This window comes from Rhincodon typus, chromosome 15 (genome assembly GCF_021869965.1).
Source record: "Rhincodon typus isolate 14 chromosome 15, sRhiTyp1.1, whole genome shotgun sequence".
In the NCBI taxonomy this organism is placed as follows: Eukaryota; Metazoa; Chordata; class Chondrichthyes; order Orectolobiformes; family Rhincodontidae; genus Rhincodon; species Rhincodon typus.
The window spans coordinates 29,734,886-29,759,928 of NC_063346.1; the positions used below are offsets into that span (position 1 = coordinate 29,734,886).

General features: G+C 38.1%; 2 protein-coding genes across 2 annotated transcripts in view; both read left to right on the top strand.

Moving 5' to 3' along the window:
- Positions 1–4,341, top strand: part of cep89 (centrosomal protein 89) — a 76,410-nt gene extending 72,069 nt beyond the window's left edge. Inside the window, exon 15 of the mRNA XM_048605979.1 lies at positions 1,467–4,341. Coding sequence (XP_048461936.1) covers positions 1,467–1,908 — 442 coding nt within the window. The 3' untranslated portion in view covers positions 1,909–4,341. The remainder of the gene's footprint in view (positions 1–1,466) is intronic.
- Positions 4,342–17,400: 13,059 nt separating this feature from the next.
- Positions 17,401–25,043, top strand: part of slc7a9 (solute carrier family 7 member 9) — a 62,014-nt gene continuing 54,371 nt past the window's right edge. The window contains exons 1-2 of the mRNA XM_048605909.1: positions 17,401–17,492; positions 23,116–23,263. Of these exons, the coding sequence (XP_048461866.1) occupies positions 23,135–23,263 (129 nt within the window). The 5' untranslated portion in view covers positions 17,401–17,492; positions 23,116–23,134. The remainder of the gene's footprint in view (positions 17,493–23,115; positions 23,264–25,043) is intronic.

A 25,043-nucleotide genomic window follows, 5' to 3' on the forward strand; every position in this document is an offset into this window, starting at 1 on the left:
TTCAGCCAGAGGGGAGTAAATCTGTGGAATTCATTGCTGCTGAAGGTTGTGGACGTCAAGTCATTGAGTGCATTTAAGACAGAGATAGATAAGTTCTTGTTTAGTAAGGGGGTCTAAGTTATGAGGAGAAGGCCAGAGAATTGGTTTGAGACATATATTAGCCATGATCATATTCATCAATATCTCTGCAGTTCTCAGGTCTCTCCCCTCTCTGTCTCTCCTGTCTCGCTGTCTCTCCCCTCTCTCTCTCTCCTGCCTCTCTCTCTCCTGCCCCTATCTCTCTCCTCTTTCTCTCTCTCATCCCTCTGAAGAGTGAAAGAAAACCACAGATTGCCTTTCTGAAGAAAGATTATGGGATAAACTTGCAGTCAAAAGATAAAGCATTAGATGTTCTGGAGTCTGCTGCTTTGATATGCAGCAAGGCACTATTCATACACAGTCGTCTCTAAAATCTTGCTGGCACAACTTGCTCGGGAAATATAAAGATGTCATAATCTTTCAATCACTCTTTCAACAGAAAAATTAGACATTACACTACCTAAATTACTGTAAAGGTTTTCCACGGAAAACTTTCCTCCAACTTAGTTTGTTCAGAGCAGACTTCCCTCCAATTGAACTGCATAAAACAAAAATCTCTCAAAGCCTACTCGAAGGCTATTCAAAACAACCCCAACAGGGTCTACAGAAAAACAAACAGTTATTACCAATCATGCAATTTACAGGAAGCCTTGTTTAGAAAATAGTCTCCTATATGCTTTAATTGCACTGTTTTCAAGAAACCACTCCAGGTATGTCCATAAAGCTTTAAATAAATTCTTTTCCACAATACTTCAGTACTGAGTCCTCCAGTATTAATTGCAAAACACTCTGACATTATTCACAAAGCAAATCAGCAGATTGTAGAATTTGCATATTTTCAGTGTAGTCACTAATGAAATGGTGTGTTTCTAAATGCCACTTTTTAATCAATCTCATTGGTAAAGCCTTACTTACATCTTTAGAATAGTATAATATGATAAAATGTAAATAATTTGTTTTCACAATGAAAGACTAGTTAAAAGCTGGTACAGATTTGTGATTTCTAGCAATTACAATTACTTATGAAATCTGTGGAACAGCTTTCATTCCCCTTCAACTCTTTTCACTTTGTGTGCCCAATCATGTATTAACACCATTGACAAAACATCACAACATTCCAGGAAAAAAACAGCTTTAGTAGTTTTGTCTAAAATAATTATCAAAAGAACTTTTGCAGCATTTGTATGTATTACATTCCTCTTATTTCTGAGCAAGCACCCAGGTCATTTGTACTTAAGTAGATTAATTGTAGAATCCTCCTATCAATATAAAGAATTTGTAGCAGAAGACTGAATACTGTATGAATCTTTACATTATTTAATGTCTATTCATGCAGATAAAGTAAGTGTTCGTTAAAGCTAATTGTTTAAACTGTCTATTTCTTTTAGACAAGTTGAATCTGAACTTGAAACAGTTTGGGAATCAACGACACGAGAGAATCGTCGGATAAAGGATCTTTTACGTGGCACTGTACATAAAAGCAATCTCTTAGACACTGTCAGCTTTGATCGATCAGATATAGAAGGAAACCTTCGCAAGTATTTAGGCAGCCAATCAGATTTCAGAGCAATCAGCTATTGTGATGTAATACTGTCCTCTGCTAGAAGGATAGAAGATAGAATGACACATGAAAATGACCTGCAGCTAAATGTTAATAAGCATTCACCTCATCGTGTGGCTGAAAGTGGAGATTGTGCAATCATGCAGCAAAAAAAGAAAAAGCGCAGAGAAGAAACTGTCAAGAGTCCGATGTTTGAGTCTGATTCTGATCAGCAGCAAATTGTCTCCTCTGATGAAAGTGACAAAAATGAGCATGATTTCTACTCTTAAATTTTCAAATGTGAATTGTGATCATATTATTCCTGTAGATGGTACAATATTCACAGAGACTGATAACTGGAAGTCTGATTTTTTTTTAAAATTAACAGCTAAAAGAATGACATAGCAAGATTTCATATTTTAAAACTATATTGTAGCCATATACTTAAAAAAAACCCTAACACTATTGTTTTGTGGTGAACAATTTATACTTTGAAGTACTTTAAATGGAACAGAGCTCCCCCACCCTGTTCTTAGCCCAGATAACATCCTTCACAGCTATACTTTACACAGAACTTTACCAAGACAGTCAGCTTTCCCAGAATCAATCCAAAGTGATTCTTAACTCCTGAGAGTTTATTCCTGTTCAGTTCTTTTGTCAAACAGGTAATTTGTAATCTTAATCTTCATCTAATCTATACTTAATGTCTTTTACAGTGAAGTTCTTTTTTCCTGGGCGTACTTCTTCTAGCCCATGCTAGGTGAATCTGCCAACCTTGTTTTAACTCCCCCTTTCTCCTGGATCCAGACAGACCAAATGTTCTGGGAAAATCTGTAATCTGTCCTTCAATGGCTTCCTTTACCTTGGTGACTTGAATCATATGGAGCCGTGTATCTACATAGAAATGCTTAATATCTACCCTTCAGAGCCTTAACCTTCTATCAGTTTGAAGTAAATCAATAGTTTAAATCACAGCTGTTCATAACAAGACATTCTCAACATTTTTCTGGAACTTTCAAGGCTCTTAATCGTCACTGTTAACACACAGGCTGTCGCCAGTCTCCAAGCATAAATATTCTGCACCTTCTTCCCAGTAAAACAATCTAAACCTTCCTTTGATGTTTTGGGATTGAAACCACCCAAGCTTATTGCCAGACAGACATCAGAACAGGTCACATAACTTCCTTCATTTTACAATTAAATTTAATGGCAGAATTTGAAAATATAATAATCTTATACATACATTGTAACAATATGTTTTTCTCGTGTACTTGTTGAAATTGAAATGTTTATGTACTGAAAAACTGTTTTTAGTTACTTCATGTTAACCATTTTGAAAAAAAACATCATTTAAAGATGCATACTTTTGTTGGCTTTATTTACATTGTAATGGTATGCATCCCTGAATACATCTTGCCACCTCTGGTTAAAATTATCCAGATTTTCACAATTTGTTTGGACTTTTGAACCTCAGGGATTTGGTTTTCCTTTAAAATTTGATTTAATTAGGTGTCTTATTTCCTGGAGAAAAATATTTAAATGAAATTGTCATTTTACTTTCTTTTTAAATAGTAAGTAGTTATCCTTAATCTTCTAATACAATGGTTTCCTGCTGAGACAATTACATAACGCCAAGGGACATTACTTCATGCTATGGAATATTTGTGGTTTGTTGAGTTTTGCAGGGGTGAAGTGGAAAGGAATAGTTGGAATTTTATACTAGTGTTTTTGTGTGCAGGGATGGGAATTTTACATCGTAAAAACATTTTTCTCTCAGGATTGCTGACAAATAAGTATACTGGGAATTGTCAGTGAATTGCATAATTTACCTATAAACATTTTTATAGTGCAACGTGAATGTACCTTCTAAATGAAGTGAATACAATATATTAGATGAGAAAATGTTTATTAGTAGGTGTTTAGTACCCTTCAACACTAACTAAAGAGAAAGTGTTGATTTATGCAGCACCTTGAGTTTGTACTTAATAATGGATTTGTTGATTTTGTTAAGAATACTTGGATAAATTAAATTTGCCAAACCAAATTTTGCTTAATGGTACATCAAATTTGTGACATATCAATAATGGAAGAACATAACAGTAGGAAAAGCATTTGCAGTAAACAATTGATGAATCAAATACCAGGGAAATAGGTTGAAATTTGGGTTAAGCAGAGCTTTGTGATAGCTGCAGAGGCGCACAATGTGTATAAGTGTAAACCGTTATGCCTACAAATATCTATTTGAAATGTTATATATTGAACCTTTGCTACAATGCATTAAATACCTCCTTAATCTGGTGGTGTGTGATGCAAAAAGTACAAAAACGTTATTTATTCTATACTTGCTCATTTTGCATGTCACTTTGTAGAGACATCTTCATGATGTAAAATGATGGCCTGTCCAGCATTTCATACTTGAGTTCACTCAGTCCAAGTCACTACCTCTAATTGGTCGATGTGGTCATATGACATCTGACAGGAGTACTAGGCTTGTTTTGCCATGTAGGTATCTCTAATGCAAAGGATTTCAGCATTGTTTACCTTGCTGGCGCTGAAACATGGGTTTGGCTAAAACAGCCAGCCACTGCAGAATTACAACTAATCATGGGCATTGTTTTAACTGATTTGCTATATGAATGATTGATAACTTTGACACAGTGCAATTTTATGTCGACCAACTCATCAAGATTGGGTTGTATTTAAATGCTTAGCAAATAAAAGGATCAAACATTTTACGGTAAAATAACTCTTTATTTGCAAATAACATTTGAAAATCTATGCATTATGTTCTGTTAATGTTAACTGTATTTTGTATTATTTCCACTACATCTTTGATCAATATCTTTCCTGATTCATGTTCCAAATGGTGGTAGATTATATCTCGGTTAGACAAGCATATATTGGTCCCTACTAATTTTAAGGATAGTTGGAGGCTGTTTGAAATTAGAAGTGTGTCAACTTTCATCCACATTTTACAGCAGGCCTCTGTTTCAGTTTCTCCCAAGGAAATGGCCATCCCTTTCTACCAAAGAAATTGTAAAGCAAATTTTCTTTTCTAATTCTCCTACTGTGGAGCCAGAGGAATATTTGTTTGGCATTGCTCTAAATTATTCCTGGTCCATCTTGCAATCCTCAATCACTTGGAATTTGGGTTGTAAAACCAGTGTGTAATTTCCCATACCAAGTTCAATTCTCTGTTATTCACCAACCAATGGAAACAATCTTTTATTATTTATTGGTATATCAATTGGACCTGAATTATTGATAAAGTCCAGGGTCCATTGCGGGCTACAGGTAACTGGGGTTTTTCTTGCATTATGTTTGACTAAATTGCGGAATACTTGATTGTTGTGATCGGGTTTAAAGTTCCATTATTGTTGCACCGTGCAGTTACCAGGGTTAAAGAAGGTGAACGAGATTTTTATCTAATGATTCATGTTATGTTCTCTACTCTCTCCCCATAAGTGTTTCATACTTCCCTGCTCTTTTTATCTTCAAAACCCCAACAAAAAATTAGTCCAATTCTTACACTAGACTCATTTTCTGTTTCTGTACTTTTTAATCTGTTTCTGATTCCCATCAGCCTTTCGGAACACTGAGGTAATTTTCATGTAATGGTGTTATGCAAATGCAAGTGTTGATTTTTAAATGAATCTTTAATGAAAGAAGCATCCAGGAAACCAATATACGTTAGGATTATGAAAATATTTCATAGAAATACACATTTCTTGTAAAGCTTGTGACTTCAGTTTCTGACATTTCAAAGAGTTAAAAACCTGAAGCAACAAACACAAGCAAGTAGTGGCACTAATGCATTCATGCTTATTGAAGTGATTATTGTGACCTTTCAAGGCTGAAACCACAAAGGCAAAATCACTGAAATACCCTACAGGAGCATCAGAGAGCATGCTGGTACTTACAAAAGCATAAATCCTGAATGTAGCACTTGCTGGAAATTTGTATGTTAGTACAACATTTCTGAATCAAATGACAGAAAAATGATTTATGATACCCTTGATATTCAATTAACATAGTCTATACACTTGAATGGACTTCAAAAATTGTTAATCGGTTGTGAAATGCATCTGATTGCCCTAGGGTCATTCCAATCCAATACTCTTTATGTTACTTAGAGTTTTAGCATGATAAATAATTTGCAAGCAAGATCTTCGGCTTTTGAAATAATTTACATTGCGTAATACTTTTCTGTCATAAACCATTGATCATTTGTGCAATTTCATGATGCCAACTGAATATATTCTTCTTTGTTAATTTTTTTTTAGTAAGTTGATTCACATAGATACCTTTGTACTGATTAATGTTTCCAGATTGAGGTGAATGTGTTTCTGGATGGCCGAGCTTATAGGAACAGTACTAATCTAGTTAGTGCTTCAGGCCTGTTCTCGAATTCACAGAGATCATGACTGATGTGTGACTGAACTCCATTTACCTAACTTTATCCCATTAACTTTTAGATTCTTGTGAACCAAAGATTTTATCTTCTGAAAACCTTTATAATCCCATCCATAGACATTCTGCTGTCCATGACGTTTGTCACCTTTTCAAGAAAATTCAGTTAGGTCTCTGACTGTCTCTGACTAGCTGAGAATATTCACAGTGTTCAATTACACTATCCTTAACTATAGATTCTGTTAACTTACTGAGAACAGATTCTGTTGGATCATTGGATTAACCTGAATTAATGATATGGAGACTTGGGGCTGAATTTTCAGCATGGAGTTAGGATGTTTGAGTGAGAAAATTTCTGAACTTGGCAGAAATCATTTGGTTAACATATTTTTGTTCCTCACAATGTTAAAATAGTTCAATATCTTCAGGTTTTTTTAATACAATGTCCTTAAATATAAATTAAATATAAATACATATTCCCAACACTGCTGAGCAACTCTTTCAACTGAATGCTTTTTCTTTAGTGAAAGGCAAGCAAATACATATAAGAATCCCCAACATTATGACGGGACTAGGTTAGATGAATCAGGTACACTGGATGACCGCCTGCATGAGCATGTTTTTCAGCATTGGGTTACCATGCAGGAAATGTTTAGAGGTGCAGCACACTCCATCAGGAGGGCATTCAGCTTCTATATCACTATTTCCAGCAGCAGCAGCATTGATATACCTTTCACATTCCTTATTTCCTTCAGTTTGCTGGAGAATAGGGCTCAGTATTCATAAATTATATCTGAGTACTGTCTCAGTATGGTTTCCCTAATAATGCACATAAACCAGCATCAATGGGCAGGAATAGGCAAATAATCCTAACATTAAAAAAATTGAGTATTTAGATGGCATAGATTCAATCATACAGAGCCAGGTCATTCAGTTCAACTGGTCTCTGCTTGTGCTTGTACCCCACACAAGACTACATACTTTACTCTTATTTTCTTTCCCTCCACCCTAGTCTTCCTCATGTTTGCAGCAAGTCTCCCCTTAAATGTGATGATGTAGACACTCGTTGTGACTACAAGTTTAATACTGTTTCCAGTCTCTACATGAAGAAATTTTACTGACATTATTTACATGATTTGTTAGAACATAAAAGCATAAGAAATAGAAGCAGGAGTAGATCATTTGGGCCCTTGGCCCTGACCCACCAGGCCATAATATCATGGCTGATCTACCCCAGATGTCAAATCCTCTTTCATAGCAGCTCCTCATATCCCTCAACTGTCCAATAATTCAAAACTCTGATTCCTCTAAAAATACTTTTGTGACCTAGCCTCCACCACCCCTGTGGAAAATCCCAGACATTCACTATTTTGTGGGAGAAGGCCTTCCTTCACATCTCAGTTTTAAATGAGTATCCCCTCACTCTGTAACTATGCCCCTTAGTTCAAGATTTCCCCACTGCTGGATATATCTTCTCAGCATTGACCCTGTCAAGCCCTGTCAGAACTGTGTTTCAATAAGATCACCCCTCATTCTTCTAAATTCTCATGAATAAAGGCTTAATCTTTTTAGCTGTTCTTGATGAGCCCATTTATCCCAGGAATCAGCCCAGTGAATCTTGAACTGGGCCTGCAGATGTCGAATCCCTACAGTGTGGAAGCAGGCCATTCACTCCATCGACTCCACAGCAGGCCTCTAATGAACATCCCACTCAGACCCTGTAACCCTGCATTTCCCATGGCCAATCTGGCTAATCTGCGCATCCCTGAACTATAGGGGGAAAACCAGAGCATCCAGTGGAAACCCACACAGACAGGAGGAGAATGTGAAAACTCCACATGTTCACTTGAGGGTGGAATAAAACCTAGGTCCCTGGTGCTGTGAGGCAGCAGTACTGACCACTGTGCCACCCAGATGTAGTAGCTACAATTGAGTAAATGTACCTACAAAGACATCAGGGAAGAACTGGCCAGAGTTGATTGGAAGGGGAACCTAGAATGGAAGATGGTGGAGCAGCAATGGCAGGAATTTCTGGGGGTAATTCAGGAGACACAATTGAAATTCATCCCATGGAAGAAGGAACATACTAAGGGGAGGATGAGACAACGATGGCTGACAAGGGAAGGCAGGGATAACATAAAAGAAAAAAGTATACAATGTGATGAAGTTTAGTGGGAAGCCAGAGAATTGGGAAGCCTTTAAAAACTAGCAGAGACCAACTTAAAAAGGCAAAAAGGGAGAGAAGATGAAATCTGAGGGTAAGCTAGTTAGAGGTGAGGTGAGAGTGGCATCAAGGCTCTAATTGACTGAGTGTGGCAGCAAGGAGCCCTAGCAAAACTGGAATCAATGAGTATCAGGAGCAAACTCTCTATTGGTTGGAATTATACCATAGTAACATAGCTGTGGTTATTAGAGATCCGTCCTCAGCTCCAGGACATCTCTGCAGGAGTTCCTCAAGGTAGTGTCCTAGACTCAATCGTTTTCAGCTGCTTGATCAATGGCCTTGCCTCCATCACAAGGTCAGAAGTGAGGATGGTTGCTGACAATTGCACAATGTTCAGTACCATTCATGACTCCTCAGATACTGAAGCAATCCATCTTCAAATGCCACAAGATCTGGACAATATCCAGGCTTGGGCTTTTCTTTTCTTTGTTCATTCATGGGATGAGGGCATTGCCGGCTAGGCAGCATTTATTGGCCATCCCTAATCCCCAGAGTGCAGTTAGGAGTCAACCAGAGTCTGGAATCACATGTAGGCCAGACCAGGTAAGGATGGCAGTTTCCGTCCCTAAAGGACATTCGTGAACTAGATGGGTTTTTCCAACAATTGGCAATGGATTCACAGTCATCATTAGACTCTGAATTCCAGATATTTATCCAGATACATCTACAGTGGTGGGATTCAAACCCAGGTTCCCAGGACATTATCAGGGTCTCTGGATTTACAGTCCAGCGACAATACCATTAGGCCATCAACTCCCTAGTGACAAGGGGCTGACAAGTGGCAAGTAACATTCATGCCACACAAATGCCAGGTAATGACCATCTCCAAAAGAAGACAATCTAACCACCGTCCCTTGACATTAAATGGTGTTACTGTCACTGAATCCTCAACAATCAACTTCCTGGGGATTGACCAGAAACTCAACTAGCCACATAAACACAGTGGCTGCAAGACCAGGTCAGATGCTAGGAATACTGTGGTGAGTAACTCACCTCCTGACTCCTCAAAGCCTGATCACCATCTACAAGGCACAAGTCAGGAGCGTGATGAAATACTTCACACTTGCCTGGATGGATGCAGCTCCAACAACACTCGAGAAGCTTAGCAGCATCCAAGACAAAGCAGCCCACTTGATTGTCACCATATCCACAAGCATTCACTCCCTCCACCACCAAAGTTTCCACTGTTGCTGTGAGCAATCTAGAAGATTCACTGCAGAAATTCACCAAAGATCCTCAGACAGCACCTTCCAAACCCACAACCACTTCCATCTAGAAGGACAAGGGCAGTCGATACATGGGAGCACCACCACCTCCAAGTTCCCCTCCAAGCAGCTCACCATCCTGATTTGGAAATATATTGCTGTTCCTTCACTGTCACTGGGTCAAAATCCCTTACTAATGGCATTGTGGGTCAATCTCCAGAACGTGCACTATAGTGGTTCAAGAAGGCTCACCTCCACCTTCTCAAAGTTAACTAGATATGGGCAATAAATGCTGGCCAGTCTGCAACACCCATTTCCACAAGTGAATAAGAAAAAAAGGAAAAGAAGATTGCAAGATTTATTTGATGTATTTTCATCACATGTACCTAAGTGCAGTGAAAAGCTCTGTTTTGCAAGCAGTACAGGCAGATCATAGGGTACTTAGACAGAGCGAGGCATACAAGGTGCACAAAGCAAAATCAACATCAGTAAGATCAACATTATTTGAAGTTCGAGAGGTCCATTTAGGAGTCTAATACCAGCAGGGAAGAAACTGTTCTTGAATCTGTTGGTGCATTTGTTCAAGTTTCTGCATCTTCTGCCTGACGGAAGAGGTTGGAAGAGAGTATTACTGGGGTGGGAGGGGTCTTTGATGAATGTTGGCAGCCTTTCCGTGGCATTGAGAATTGTTAATGGAGTCCATGGCTGGGAGGTTGGCTTCTGTGATGGTCTGGCCTGTGCACACCACCTTCTGTACTTTCTTATGATGCTGGGCAGAGCAGTTGCCACACCGGGCCATTATGCACCCAGATATGCGCCTGTTATGCACCAAAAGTTAGACAAGAGTGGACATTGGACCGCTGAAAAATGAGGCTGGAAACATAATAATGGGTAACAATGAAATGGCAGAGGAACTAAATAGGTACTTTGCATCAGTCTTCACGGTGGAAAATAGCAGCAGCATACCAGGACTTCAAGAGAATCGGGGGCAGAAGTGAGTTGTGGCTATCACAAAGGAATAGGGTCTGTAGGTGGATAAATCCTGATGGACTACACCCCAGTGTTCTAAAGGAGATATCTGAGGAGATTATAGAGGCAATTGTGGTGATCTTTCAGGAATCACTGGAGTCAGGGAGGGTGCAAAAGGAGTGGAAAATGGCTAAAGTAACATGCCTGTTTAAGATGGGATAGTGGCATAAGACTGGAAATTATAGGCTGGCTAGCCTGACCTTGGTCATTAGTGAGATTTTAGAGTCTGTTATTAAGGATGAAATTGTGGAGTTTTGGAAAGCAAAATATGGCTGAGTCAGCACAACTTTGTCAAGAGGTGGTCAGGCCTGACAAGTCATTTAGAATTCTTTGAGGGGGTAACAAGCAAGTTAGGCAACGGAGAGCCAGTGGACATGATCTATTTGGATTTCCAGATGGCCTTTGACAAGGTGCCACACAGGAGTCTGCAAATAAGACAAGGGTCCAAGGGGCAAGGTGCTGGCATGGATAGAAGATCAGCTGACTGACAGAAGGCAGAGAGTAAGGAAAAAGGGATCTTTTTCAGGATAGCAGCTGGTGACTAGTGGAGTTCTGCAGGGGTTAGTGTTGGGACCACAACTATTCACATTATATATTAATGATCTGGATGAAGAAGCTGAAAGTATTGTTGCTAAGTTTTAAGATGATACAAAGATAGGAGAGGGATAGGTGGTGTTGAGGAAGTAGGGAGGCTGTAGAAGGACTTGGACAGGCTAGGAGAGTGGGCAAAGGAGTGGCAGATGGAATATATTTGTGTCCATCTAACTTTATTAACACAGGAATATTGCTGCAGAAAATGATGGGGAATGTGTCCTTGGTATGAAACTAGGTCTTTTCTTCCTAAAGACTGTGTGATGATCATTCCTACCACTACTGTCGTTTGCCACATTGGTGATGGCAAGAATAAGTAGATTTCTCTGGTGATTTTAAATAATGGTTGGAAATGCAATGAGGAAATGTGAAAAAATAGCATAAATACACATTAGAAGTTATCAAACTATCCACAAAATAAAGGAGCAGCAGACAGGTCATTAACCTGAAACATATTTCCCTAATTATCTATTGAAGATCTTCCAACTATCATTTTAGGGTTCTGTTAGCTCATCAATCATAAACATGAAAGGACTGGTAATGCTACCCTGGCACAGAGTGCTGTTGCTCTGGTAAAAGGAAAGAAAAACTTCGATTTATGTTGCAGCCACAAACTCAGGATATTCCAAAACACTTCACAACAGATTGATGACTTTTGGAGCATAGCCACTGTTGTTCTAGGCAAACATCATGGTCTACCCTGTGCACAGCACAATCCCACAAACAGCAATGTGATCAATAATTTGGTTAATCTGTTTGCAATGGAATAGGGCTTGAACTTTCGCATTGCGCAGTTAAATGATCTCACAAGATGCACAACGTTAACTGATTTGAATCAATATGTTATTTATCTGGTGCATAGAATAAGCTGTGCTCAGTGTCGACCAGTATCAAGGGTAAATAACAAGTACTAAATGGCTCTGTGTTCTTAAAGCTATCCTGTCCCAGAGCAGGATATGAAACAATTGCAGCAAATGCAAACAAAATAACTGGTTCAAAAAAGTTAAAACACATATTGCAGAAAATGTTGCCATTCCATTTATCCTTTCTCCATTTCGAAACTGGCTCTGCATTTAAAAGTTTTTCAAGATACCTGTTTAAGGAACTTGACCGTGGAAATGTTATGGCACAGATACACCAATTGTGTCTGTGCTGGGTAAATAAACTATGCACCTATTCTAATTCCATTTTCCAGCACCAGCTCTGTAGCCTTGCAGATTACAGAGCTTTAGCTGCTAATCCATGTTCCCTTTAAATGAATTGAGGGTTTCCACATTAAACACCAAACTGGGCAGTGAATTCCAGACATCTGTCGCTAACAGGGTGAAAAAATGCTTCCTCATGTCCCCTCTAATCCCTGTACCAATCTCCTTAAATTTAATTTATGGGAACTTTGTAATGAGTCATTTGTACTCCTTTAAATGTGATTACAAACTTTATTTTCTGACACAGCTTCCAGAAACTTTATCAACATTTAAGCTAGGTTTTATAGCATGTCAGCAAATTATTCCGCTTTTATCTGATCAAATTAGCCTGATTGAACAGTATAATTTATTTCAGTAATAGAGCTTTAAGACCAGTTTGGCAATAAAATAAGGTGTGGAGTCAGGAACCTTTAGACTTTTTCATTCTGTATTTTACAGTGCAGTTTCTTGATCTGTGATAATGTTAAATTACTCATTGGTTTGCGGAGGTCATCAAAACTTTCTTTTCCATGATTTTATTTCTCAATCCCAATATTGAAGGAAAAGTGCCTTCTACAATGTTTTTGAGTATTTTCACAATATCAAAAACAGACTTTGGTATTTTGTTACAGGAAATTATTGTGAGGCAAAATTGCTCTGTAAAGAGGATTGTTGGGATGGATGTGAAACTACCATGAGAGACATATGATTATCTGCATCAGCTCTTGAGGGACATCTCAAGGGTAAATTATGTTTTGAGGTTGGTTGGCTCGCCGAGCTGGTTTGTTGTTCTGCAGATGTTTCATTACCGTGCTTGGTAACATCCTCAGTGCAGCCTCTGATGAAGCGTCAGTGTGTTTTCCCGCCTGGTTTTTAAACTCTGGGGTCTGTTGCGATGGATTGCCTCACTTACAGGTTTCCTCTGTAGTGGGACCCCAGAGTTTAAAAACCAGGTGGGAAAACACACCGACGCTTCATCAGAGGCTGCACTGAGGATGTTACCAAGCACGGTAACGAAACATTTGCGGAACAACAAACCAGCTCGGCGAGCCAACCAACCTCAACACCCACAACCCGTGCTACAGATCTACTCCAAAACCTTAGATAAATTATGTTTATTAACTTGATTGAGATTTTGATGAGGTAACTTGGAGAGTGAATGATAGCAATGCAGTTGATGTTTAATAACTGTGGACTTTGAAAAAAAACCTTTGATAAAGTACCACATGTTGACATTTTAGCCAAATTGAAATCCACGATCCATAGCAACAAAAATACCAAATTAGCAAAATACCCAATTATCAGTTCCGAAGAAGGGTCACTAGACCTGAAATGTTAACTCTGATTTCTCTCTACAGACGCTGCCAGACCTGCTGAGCTTTTCCAGCAATTTCTGTTTTAGTTTTTGATTTCCAGCATCCACAGTTCTTTTGTTTTTTTTTTACCAAGTTAGCTTTATTTGTGAGTGCTGACTGCAGGTCTTTGGCTCATTGACAGCTGATGTTTCATTCTGAACTGTTTTCTGCCAGTTTTCGTAGTGGTGGTTTGCCAGTGCTTTACTCTCAGGATTAATAGGAGAAGGCAAATCACAAGTTCAACTCAAAAAGAACAGGAATTGAGTTTTATGCTATTGATGTAATTTTAAACACATGCTGGCCATCTAGCCAGCTGAACAAATCTATTGCTCTGAATTAGCTGAGGGTTACAAAGCAGACATACAGCGAAGGGTTGCAGTTTGGCCTGGAGAGAAATATGCAGCAGAGTTCTCATCCTTTAGTTATAGGACTACTTTAGTTTTAGATCTGCATTAATCACTTGTTTTTGCTAGTACAGGGCATAATTTTAAATTTGCAGTTGATATGAAGTGCGGAAAACTCTGAGGGAGATAGTAATAGACTTCAAAGGGACAAGACAGCCTGGTTGAATGCATTGACAAATGGCAGAAATTCCATGAAGTGGAGTGAGGTGATACATTTCGGAGGGAAGAATAAGGATAGACAATACATGCTACATAATATAAATTTAAAGGACACAAAAGAGGAGAGTGGTGATGGGAATCTTGTGCACAAACCTTTGAAGGTGACAGGACAAGGACAAGTTAGCAAAACAATTAATAAAATATATGAATTCTAGACTTTATAAATACAGGCATAGAGAGCAAAAAGCAGTAAAAGCAGTTAAACTTTTATAAAACATTGGATTTGGCCCAGCACAAATATTTTGTCCAAGTCAGGCCTGAGACTTTTGAAAGGAAATGTAACTATTGGAGAGGATACAGAAATAATTCACTAGGATGACATGAGGGACAAAGGACCACAGTTATGTGCATAGACTGAAGAAGGTGGTGTTGATTTAGAGACAGAAAAAAACTGTAGATGCTGGAATCCAAAGTAGACAAACAGGAGGCTGGAAAAACACACCAAGCCAGGCAGCTTCTGGAGGAGGAGAAGTCAGCATTTCGGGTATTACCCTTCTTCAGGACTGTTGATTTACCTCAGCTCTCAGGGCCAGTTCAGACTAGTGGCAGATGCTAACCAGTCTGTGCACTGACACTGGATCCGATCAGAAGATGGTGACATTGTCCATATAAAGGGAGGCTTTGGCCTGAGTATCTCCACTACCTGGGATAGTCACCCCTTTTATGTTCCCATCGTTTCTGATGGACTCAATGAAAGATTCCATAATACATGCAAACAAGATAGGGAATGTGCCTTTGTAAGAAAAATCTGAAGAGAGTTTTTATTCCTTATTCATTCATGGGATGAGGGCATCAGTGACCAGGCAGCATATATTGCCCATCCATAATTGCCCAGAAGGCAGTTGAGAGTCAACCACATTGCTGTGGGTCTGGAGTCACATGTAAGCCAGACCAGGTAAGGATGACAGATTTCCTTCTCTAAGGAACATTAGCAAACCAGATGGGTTTTTCCCCAACAATCAGCAGTGGGTTCATGGTCATCATTAGATTCTTAATTCCAGATATTTTATTGAATTCACATTCCACCATCTGCTGTCGTGGCTTTTGAATCTAGGTCCCCAGAACTTTAACTGACTCTCTGGATTAACAGTCCAGCGAAAATACCACTAGGTCATTGCCTTCCCCAGAGATGCTGTGGTTTTTGCCAAAGATCATCCCAAGCAGCTCTGTAACATGGGACTCTATACTCTACGGGCTGTTCCCAGGATGTAGAGTGAGACAAATATCAAATGCAACTGAAGAACCACTAATTTTGGTAAAGGACACTGTCTGATCTGCCCACAACTTGCTGGTCTTCCAATACAAGGAGTTGTCCTCCACTAAGTGTTGGAAGATTCAGTTTTAAATGTTTTTGTAACATTTTTACAATTTTTAAAAACCAAACTATATTTTTGGAAAAAAAATGCTTGATTGCCCAGGATCTTGAGGCAAACGTGACGGAGAAGGGACTGTTGTCCATCTCATTGTGAACTTAGTTGGGAATTTCAATGCAGCATGATCACTGTACAGCCTTGTCATGAAATACAGCTTTATTTTGTTTCCAGAGGAAGTTTTGTTATGGTTTTACTAAGTATTAGAATTATGATTATATCCCATAGAATTTGAATAGAAAAATCCCTGAATTGTTTACTACAGGACAGTCCCACTCAGTAGATTTGCTTATGTAAATTTACACAGTCCAGGTTACAATTGTCCTCCCACTTCCTGATAGTACATCGACAAATCTTCTTAATTGTAGCAAACAGTGTCATTGAATATAGCCTTAAGAATGAACTGTCTGCGAACCAAAGCTCTGTGCTTGTACTTACAATGTTGCAGTGTTTTTGACTGTAGCATTAGGAGAGAAGGAAGATGAATTATTGTCATCATGAAAAACAGATGACAAACATTTCAGATGTAATTACGTGTATGTGCAGATTGATTCTGAGGGGTGACCACAAATTTGTTTTTATTGTGAAACTAGGGTTCATGTAAGAAAAAGGAAGAGATTCTCTTGAAAACCTGTGGTTGGATAGATTAAGTCCATTAAGCAATGTTCCTTTAAATTCTGAAAATGCAAATTATTGAAGTCCTTTGTTCTGTTTTTTTCAGGACTGAATAGAGCAGGTACTCAACTGTTTGAAGGCAACCTTCCATTTACTCATTGTCACAGCTGTGGGTTTATTATGTGCCCAAAGCCAGCTCTGATTTTTAAAGTAGGTTTAGTTTTATATTTATGGATGATTGATTCAATGACTGTACGTAGAAGCAGACTGCCATAAACTGCATCTGATTCAAACTGACATACATCATTAGTTTTAAAACTTGGATATGGAAACATCTGCGCCTATGAAATTTAATTTTGTTTTCCAAAAAATGTACTAGATTATCATCACACAAACAATTTGACATTTACACAAGCAAGAGTATAAGCATAAAGGCACTAGTAAGTTGATATCTAGACTTTGTCAAATGCATCTATGTTCTTTAATAAAGGTCTTAACGTGCATCAATTTACAAAATCATTGCATCAAACACTAAACCAGCAAATGGTTTACAGCAAACAAACACAGACTTTGCCAGTTATGATTTTATATTTAACAGTTAGAAAGTGACATTTCGTACTACAAACCACTGCTACAATCATAACACTTAATCTCTTCTTATCAATTTTAACCAGAAAAGAACTGACCTGATCACACTTTGCTTAAACCTCTGATATAAAATTACACAAAATGTCTGCTTTAATCTATTCCATGAAAATCTTCAAACTATACTAAAATTCATGTGAATAAATAATGCTGCTAATAGATGTAGATTCAGTTTTTCAGTATGCTACAAGGGTGGTAATGGAAGTAAATGAATCAGTTAACCAAGAAGCTGCACTCTAGAAACGTAACCATAGAAATTAATATACCTGGACTGTTTAAACATCTCAAAACTACAAACAGACATGAGAAATTAACTCAGAAAGTATGAAAGTTTGAATCTTTCTTATCCTCAGAAGCCTTCCACAAAACAAAAATTGGAAATAAAATTTTGATTAATCATTACTTTCTAAGCAATCCCAGTATGTGCAAAGTACATCCTGAGAACTGAGTCAGCAACAATAAACCTTTGCATCATTTCAAATAACTCTCACTGACAGCGCTTACAAATTAGTTGGTAAACAACAGCGACAGGTTTTACAATCCAGTTGAATACAAGAAGCAGATTTCTAAGCACAATTCTTACCTCATTTCCAAGGAAACAGAAGTGGCTGCTTAATATTAAGGTATGATTTGTGGTTTGAAGTATTATTTTGTTATAAAATATGTTTTAAAGCTAAAGAAATATATTTGAGAGATTTGCCACAGTATCTGCTACTTCCCAGCCTGAAAACATCATGTTTTACTTAATTTACATGACTTGTTTTTTAATCTTACCATGGCCTAATATGTAACAGACTCAGTGCAGATAATGTACTGCAGCACAATTGTTTGCAGAGTTGAGTGGTACTGCATAGGAAGTCACTATTAACTAACTGTATGAAATGATGCTGTAATATAAGTCAAACTGGCTTTGGTATCATCAAAGAAGGAAGAGACTGATTTTCTGAAAGAGTAGTTCAACATCATTCCACGCCACTATGAACACCTTATTTGAGCATTGAATGATTTTAAAATGAAGAACAATCGAGTTGAGACTGGAATATTTCAATTCGATGAAAAATGAAGGAACTTTCTAGTTATAATTCTTACCTCCTCAGCAGGGTTGCCATTTGTATTGTGGTAGAACTCTGGCAGGAGAATTCTAGGTGCAGTGAGATGAATAATTACAGGCATGATTCCAATATTATTTGTATTTAAGTATATGTATGTTATTTATACATTTTGTCAATATGTACCCAAAATATTCCATCGAAACACCTGTAGAGTAATTTTTTGATGGGCAAGCTGCCTACTCACTTAACAGTACTCTCAGAAGTTCAAATACACGCAACCTGACCATTTTCTGACCATTTATTAAGGGCAATATTCACAACAGGTTGCAATAAGGGACATTGGAAAATTACTCCTGAAGTGTTTAGGAAGGAAGAATGAAAATCAAAGAGCTACTCAAGTTGCTCTCATGTAAATAAAACTTTTACAGAATGAAAGTGTAGGCCACAATAGAAAGTAGAGGAAATCAATATTCCGATAGACATAGTGTGCTTTTCTAGCTTTTTTTATGGCTGTTGTATTTTCCGGTGACTTGTTACAGAGTAGCTCCAGCAAACTGAAATAAACTACTCTGTAAATTAGACATGGTGGTGGAGGTGCACACCCAAAGACAAGAGAACAATTACATTAAAACTATGCTAGTTTATTTAAGGCCTTTCTGGAAATTTTAATAGCACAACCACTCAGTAAGTAATTTGATACTTTTTTTCACAGAATGTATTTTATAATTGAAAGGTTATCCAACTCTGATGATGATAAAATATGATGTTAAAGCCAGAACCTGCTCAGAACGTAGCAGGTCTGGACAGGCAATAACAAATTTTATAAATGGGGCATGATTATCTCCTATAACTTGTAGGTGGCATACCTTGCTAAGAGACATTATTACTGCTGAAGTTTGAAGAACACTTTTTCAAATGGTTTATGGTCTATGCAGAACTCACAGGTGATTTGATTGGGATTTCATAACTCCCTCTTATTCATCATTTCTCTCATCATCATCACTGTGGAGAATGTGTTGGTGGTTTCCTCATTTTTCTTCCATCTTCTCCTTATCATCATCATTTGTTCCTGTACCATATTTGTTATAGTACATCTGTAGGTGGCAGAAACTAAGAATAGTTGAGCATTATACCCCATCTCCAGCTAAGCAAGAAGGACATGGAAGATTGTTTCGATGGAAGGGAAGATCAGACAGCTAGTATGGATATCAGGAAGATCTCCATCAGCCTTTGCTGTTCCATTGGGCCCTAAATTTATGTTCCCACCAATCAACAGGATGGTTTTTTGCATGGCATCCGGAACACAGTTTACATTTCAACTACCATGATCTTGATTATAGTAGAAGAGATCAAGTGTAGGGGCAAAGCCGTGGAGAGGAGAATGTAGCTCTATTGTAGTTCCACACAATATAAGGACATGGGCTAACAGTGTGTTCTCCTTCTAAATATTGTTTGAGCATTGCAAATGTCTGCATTCCCACAGAGACTGATATTTTTTGAAGAGAAATTTGATCTTCCAGGTGATAGCTGAAATAATGATATGTCAAGATTTCATGTTTAAAACTTTGACTGGAACAAATGATTAAAAAGCACTATTGACCATACACCGAGATAGTAGGAACTGCTGATGCTGGAGAATCTGAGATAAAAGGGTGTAGAGCTGGATGAACACAGCGGGCCAAGCAGCATCAGAGGAGCAGGAAGGCTGACGTTTCGGGTCTAGACCTTTCTTCAGACCGTACACTATCTTCTTTTGGTAAACAACTTATAGTTTAGACTATGGAAAAGAGATTTGCCATTTGCCTCTCAGCCTGACAGAAAACATGGCTATTCACTGTATTTCATTCTGTAGAACACTTTCTTTAAATCCAAGCTATGCAAATCTTCTAGACTTCTTCAAACCCACAGAAACTTTGTATTGAAACTGAATGCAAGCTTCCAACTCATGTTCTATGCAGTGAATCATTAAGTTTAAGTCACAGGCCTGGCTATGTTTATCTCATGCTGTCTATCCCTTGGATAGCGATAAACCACACATGAGAAAACTGAAAATTGCTGTCTACCTTTGATATTAATGATTTATAAGGAAGACTGTATCCTAACCTCAAAAATAAATCTTTATCGAAGCAGAAATATTAATTAGTTATCTTCGATCCAACTCCCTTTCATCTTAGAAGTAAGTGGATGGTCTTTGGCACTAGTGTCTCTCCAATGTTTCTTATCAACTCCTTGCAGAGATTCAGCACTACACATGCATCGACATTTGTCACGGAGAGGAAATCTGCTCATTATGCAGCTTGTGTATGCATGCCCTGGCCCAAACATTTGGTCGAGCATGCACAATAATTGAGAAGCATATCTCTAGGATGAGAAGAAATTGCAAATGCATAGTCAAGAGGCATGCAATGTTAGACAACATATTTCCACATTAACACAGATTTTAAGGTGAATATTTTTGGATTATTTTAGTTAAGACAAGTGGTGAGGATGAAACAAGGAGTCTGCAGAGAGATATATACAGGTTAAGTGGATGGGCAAAAACTTGGCAGATGGAACGTAATGTGGGAAAACGTGAGATTATGCACTTTGGCAGGAAGTATAGAATTTATTTATTAGAATATTACTTAAATGAAGAAAAGACTGCACATTCTTGAGGGACTTGACAGGGTAGATGCAGAAGTTGTTTCCCCTATTGAGAGAGTCTAGGACCAGAGGAAATAATCTCAGAATAAGGGGTCACCTTTTTAAGACAGAGATAAGGAGGAATTTCTTCTCTCAAAGGTTAGTGAATCTGTGGAATTCTTAACTGCAGAGAGTTGTAGAGGCTGCTTTGTTAAGAATATTCATGGCTGAGATAGACAGATTTTTAAGATATAAATGAATCAAAGGTTACGTGGAAAAAGGCTCAAAAGTCGAATTGAGGATCATCAGATCAGCCATGATCTCATTGAATGGTGGAAAGACTTGATGGGCTGAATGGTCCATTTTGCTCATATGTCTTATGGTGATACCGCATATTGACCAATAGTGTCTCACCCTCTGAGTTCCGATGTTAAACACATACTATTCATAAGTAACATGAATGTGAGGTTTGAAGTATGTCTTCAAAAAGTACAGAATCGCTTCTCTCTGGATCCTTTGCTTCTCAGAGAGATTGAGGCTGCACTACAGCCTGTAGCACTCTTTCCCCAATGCTATGAACATGGTTGATACTCTTATTTTCTCAGCCTTTTTAATCAGTTATCTAGTAATTTTATTGTTTTTCCACAAAGACCAGAACAAGTTCCAATTCAATTCAATTTCCATTGTAGCAGGGAATGGAAAATCACAGCCATTCTGACTCATCCTGCATTTCTAAGTTGCAGAATGTGGTTTTAATTGTTCTTTATTTAAAAAAAAGCAACTGGCTCTCTTACAGCCCTGAAAATTCACTCTATCTCAGCTGTAAATTTCTTACATCATTGTTTCAAGTAATATGTTTGATTGGTGTTAGAATAAGGGTAAAAACAAGTTACACAAAGGTAGAAGTCACATGACTATGGCAAGCCATCTAATTTACTATTTACAATTGCATTTCTCCAGACAGAGAGCAAGAACATCCACATTTATATCAGTCATATGCCTTTGTTGCTGGGTGGACTCTATGGGAGAAGACCTGTGCTCAGGTCTGCATAATGTGAGGCGCTGGGACCTGTAGCCTCTTTTTTTTGTGGCTGAACAGAAGTACAGCATTGATGCTTTTTGTATAGAGTGTCTATGAACATGGTTCTTTGCTGGTGGCCAATGCAAAATGCTAAACGCATCATTATGTAAGCAGTCATTGCACATGCAACACAATTGCCAAGTAACAGTCTGAGAACACTTCTGAGTTCTCGAAAAAAGAAATAAATAATTTCAGCTACAGCAGAGAATAAGGATTGAATGTTGAGTATAATTAGGATTACATAAAGCATACATACAACTTATCTAAGGAGACCTAACTAGAACTCAAAAAATTAATGGAGTCTGTCATGTGATCCTCTCTTGGGAATTTCAGGTATTCTTGTTTGGTCTCATTCACTTTGGTCTAATTTTTAAAAATGGCAACAGTTAATTCAGTTTGAACGTATTGGCTTAATTTTCTTAGTGAGGGGCCATTAGGAATCTACTTGTCCTTGCATCTGACTCTAATCCAGAAAAACCAGAGTAAGGGGAATAACTGGACAGGCTGCATTCTTAAAGATTCTAATTCTATGACAACATCTAATGATTAGACTCTATCGACATAACCTAGGTTAAAACTATCATACTTTAACCAAAGAAGCACTAAAATAGCACAATATCAAAGGAGTACTATATTCCTAGTACAAAATGCTGCTATTAATCTTTCTGTGTAGTCAACATGGTTCGCATTTTTTGTAACATTAAACAAAATGAACAAATTAAAATTCTCTCCATCCAAGCAGGTTTGTGTTATATAAGTTCATGGAAATATGAATTTAACAATAGTGATAATGCAATCAACCAACTGTTTAATCAGATTTTCAATTTCTAAGGATGCAAGATTTTCAAATTTAGGTATTTAGAGCTTTTTGATATATAGTACACCAGTAATACTGTTACATAAAGTAGTTGTGTTAGAAATTGACATAACATTTTTATGTTTACTAATATTGGAAATTGATCCTTCAAATTTTAAATTTAAAATCTCCTGTTGTCATATTATATAGAGGACTAGGGTCGAAGGGCTGAATGGCCCACTCCTGCTCCTATTTTCTATGTTTCGGCCTGTGGTGATGCAGTTTCACTTTCTTTAATTCAAATTTTCCCTCATTCTAATGTTCTTCCTCGGAGTCGGAAGGTTATCCATAGATCTGAGTCTAAAATCTACACAGATACCTCAGAACAGTACTGAAGAAATGTTGCACGACTGGAAATGTAATCTTTCATAGAGATACTCAACCTAGACATCTACTGCCCTGCCAGATGGATGTAAAAAAAAGTCAATTCTGAAATTCTAAAAAATATACATTGCCAGTCCTACGATTCAAGAATGAAAAATAAACAGAAATTGTTGCCTCACAATTACAAATTTTAGCAGGACCTCCTCAATTATACAATGTTCACTTACTCAAGAGCTGTAAATATTTCAACCTATGATGGTTCGTTTCTAATAACTGAAAAATGTTTACTGGTACTTCCACAATTGTTCCAGAACTGAAAAACTAGAAAAAATGGACGAGGAGAATCTCAGGAAGAGACAAAATAATACAAGAATGAAAAATGGGAATCTAGCAGCTGACAAACTGGAGTTGGAAGGCACCAAACAAAATGAACGAGAACATGTGGCACTAAAACAACAGGCAAGTACAACATTCCCAACTTTACACAATGAAGGATTATAAGATCCTTTAGAAAGTTCAATCAATATAAATTGCTGTGCAACTAGCTTTTATTTTAAGACAATCAAAACTCTTCTTTACAGTTATCTATATTATAGGTAATGTTCACTCATTGTAGGACATAAATTTGAAGACTATATTGCAGTGCTGTCTTCACAACTGTAATCTTCATAGTATAATTTTCATCTGATACTTTAAATCTCAATATGGGATGTCAAATGAATGCAGAGGGTGTCGCGTGTATGGAATGAGCTGCCAGAAGAAGTGGTGGAGGCTGGTACAACTACAACATTTAAAAGGCATCTGGATGGGTATATGAATAGGAAGGATTCAGAGGGATATGGGCCAATTGCTGGCAAATGGGATTAGATTTATATACAACATTTGGTTGGCATGGACGAGTTGGACCAAAGGGTCTGTTTCCGTGCTGTACATCTCTATGACTCTAAATAACTTCTTCAGTGTAGAAAACAAATCTCATAGTTTCTTACACCATATCCAACTGGATCTGAATGAATCAAAGGTTTCTATCCATCTCCAATACTTAGCAATGCAATTTCGCATTCTATTCACAAAATCTGTCATTACCAGATCTCTCAATCTCTCTCTCTCTCACACAGACACACACACACACACTTTATCATTAAGAGGTTGCTTCTTCCAATTTTGAACTCCATCCCCACCCAACCAAACCTCCACCATCAGTGTCCTTCATTAAGTTGGTTAGTTTGAATTGAGTTTCTGAACAAAAGAAGTACAGCCGATTGTCTGAGCAATGCAAGTCAAGGGACATTGTGCCTTTAAATATTCACTGAAGCATAATAAACACGAGAATGGGTACAGTTCTAATTTACTCAACACCCATTGACTTGCAAAGAGTTTAATTACATGTAGGTCCAGCTCCATTGGAGCAAAATTCTCTACTCTAACAATCATATAGTCTGGATCTTTTTGGATGTCGTAGCACAATATCCAAATGATTATGTTCCTCACTAAAGACCCTGAGACACGAGTTCAAATCCCATGTCAGCAACTGGGGAATTTAACTTCAATTAATTAAAAATAAACCAGGAATACAAAACTAGTATGAGTATGAGCTCAGTCAGAGCAACATAGAATCAAAGAATCCCCACAATGCGGAAACAGGTCATTTCATCAAGTCCACACCAACCCACTGAAGAGCATCCCACCTAGACCCAAACCCCCTACCATGTCCATGTAACCCTGCATTCCCCACGGCTAATCCTCCTAACCTGCATGTCCCTGGACATGATGGGCAACTTAGCATGGCCAATCCACCTGGCCTGTACATCTTTGGACTTTGGGAAGAAACTGGAGCACCTGGTGGAAACTCATGCAGAATGTGCAAACTCCACACAAACAGTTGCCCAAGGTAGCAGTGGGAGAGGAGGGCATTGAATTCATTTGGAGCAGGAATGGGAATGGGAGTGGGAGCAGAGCAGATCAAGATGAGTCGAAGCGGGAATGGGAACTTTCACCAAACCTGGAGGCCCAGCTCCTGAGGTGAATTCATGGTTCAAAAAGTGATGGAGGGCAAGAGGATTGGCTGCTTGGGAACCAGCTTTAGAGTCTGAGTAAGTAGTACCAGGAGGGAGATAGAGTGTAAAGCCCATATTTTTTTTCATTTTGTTTGTTCAAGTAGGGCAGCAGGTATATGCCAGGTAATTATAGACCAGTTAACTGACACCAGTATTAGGGAAATTAATGGAAACAGATTCTG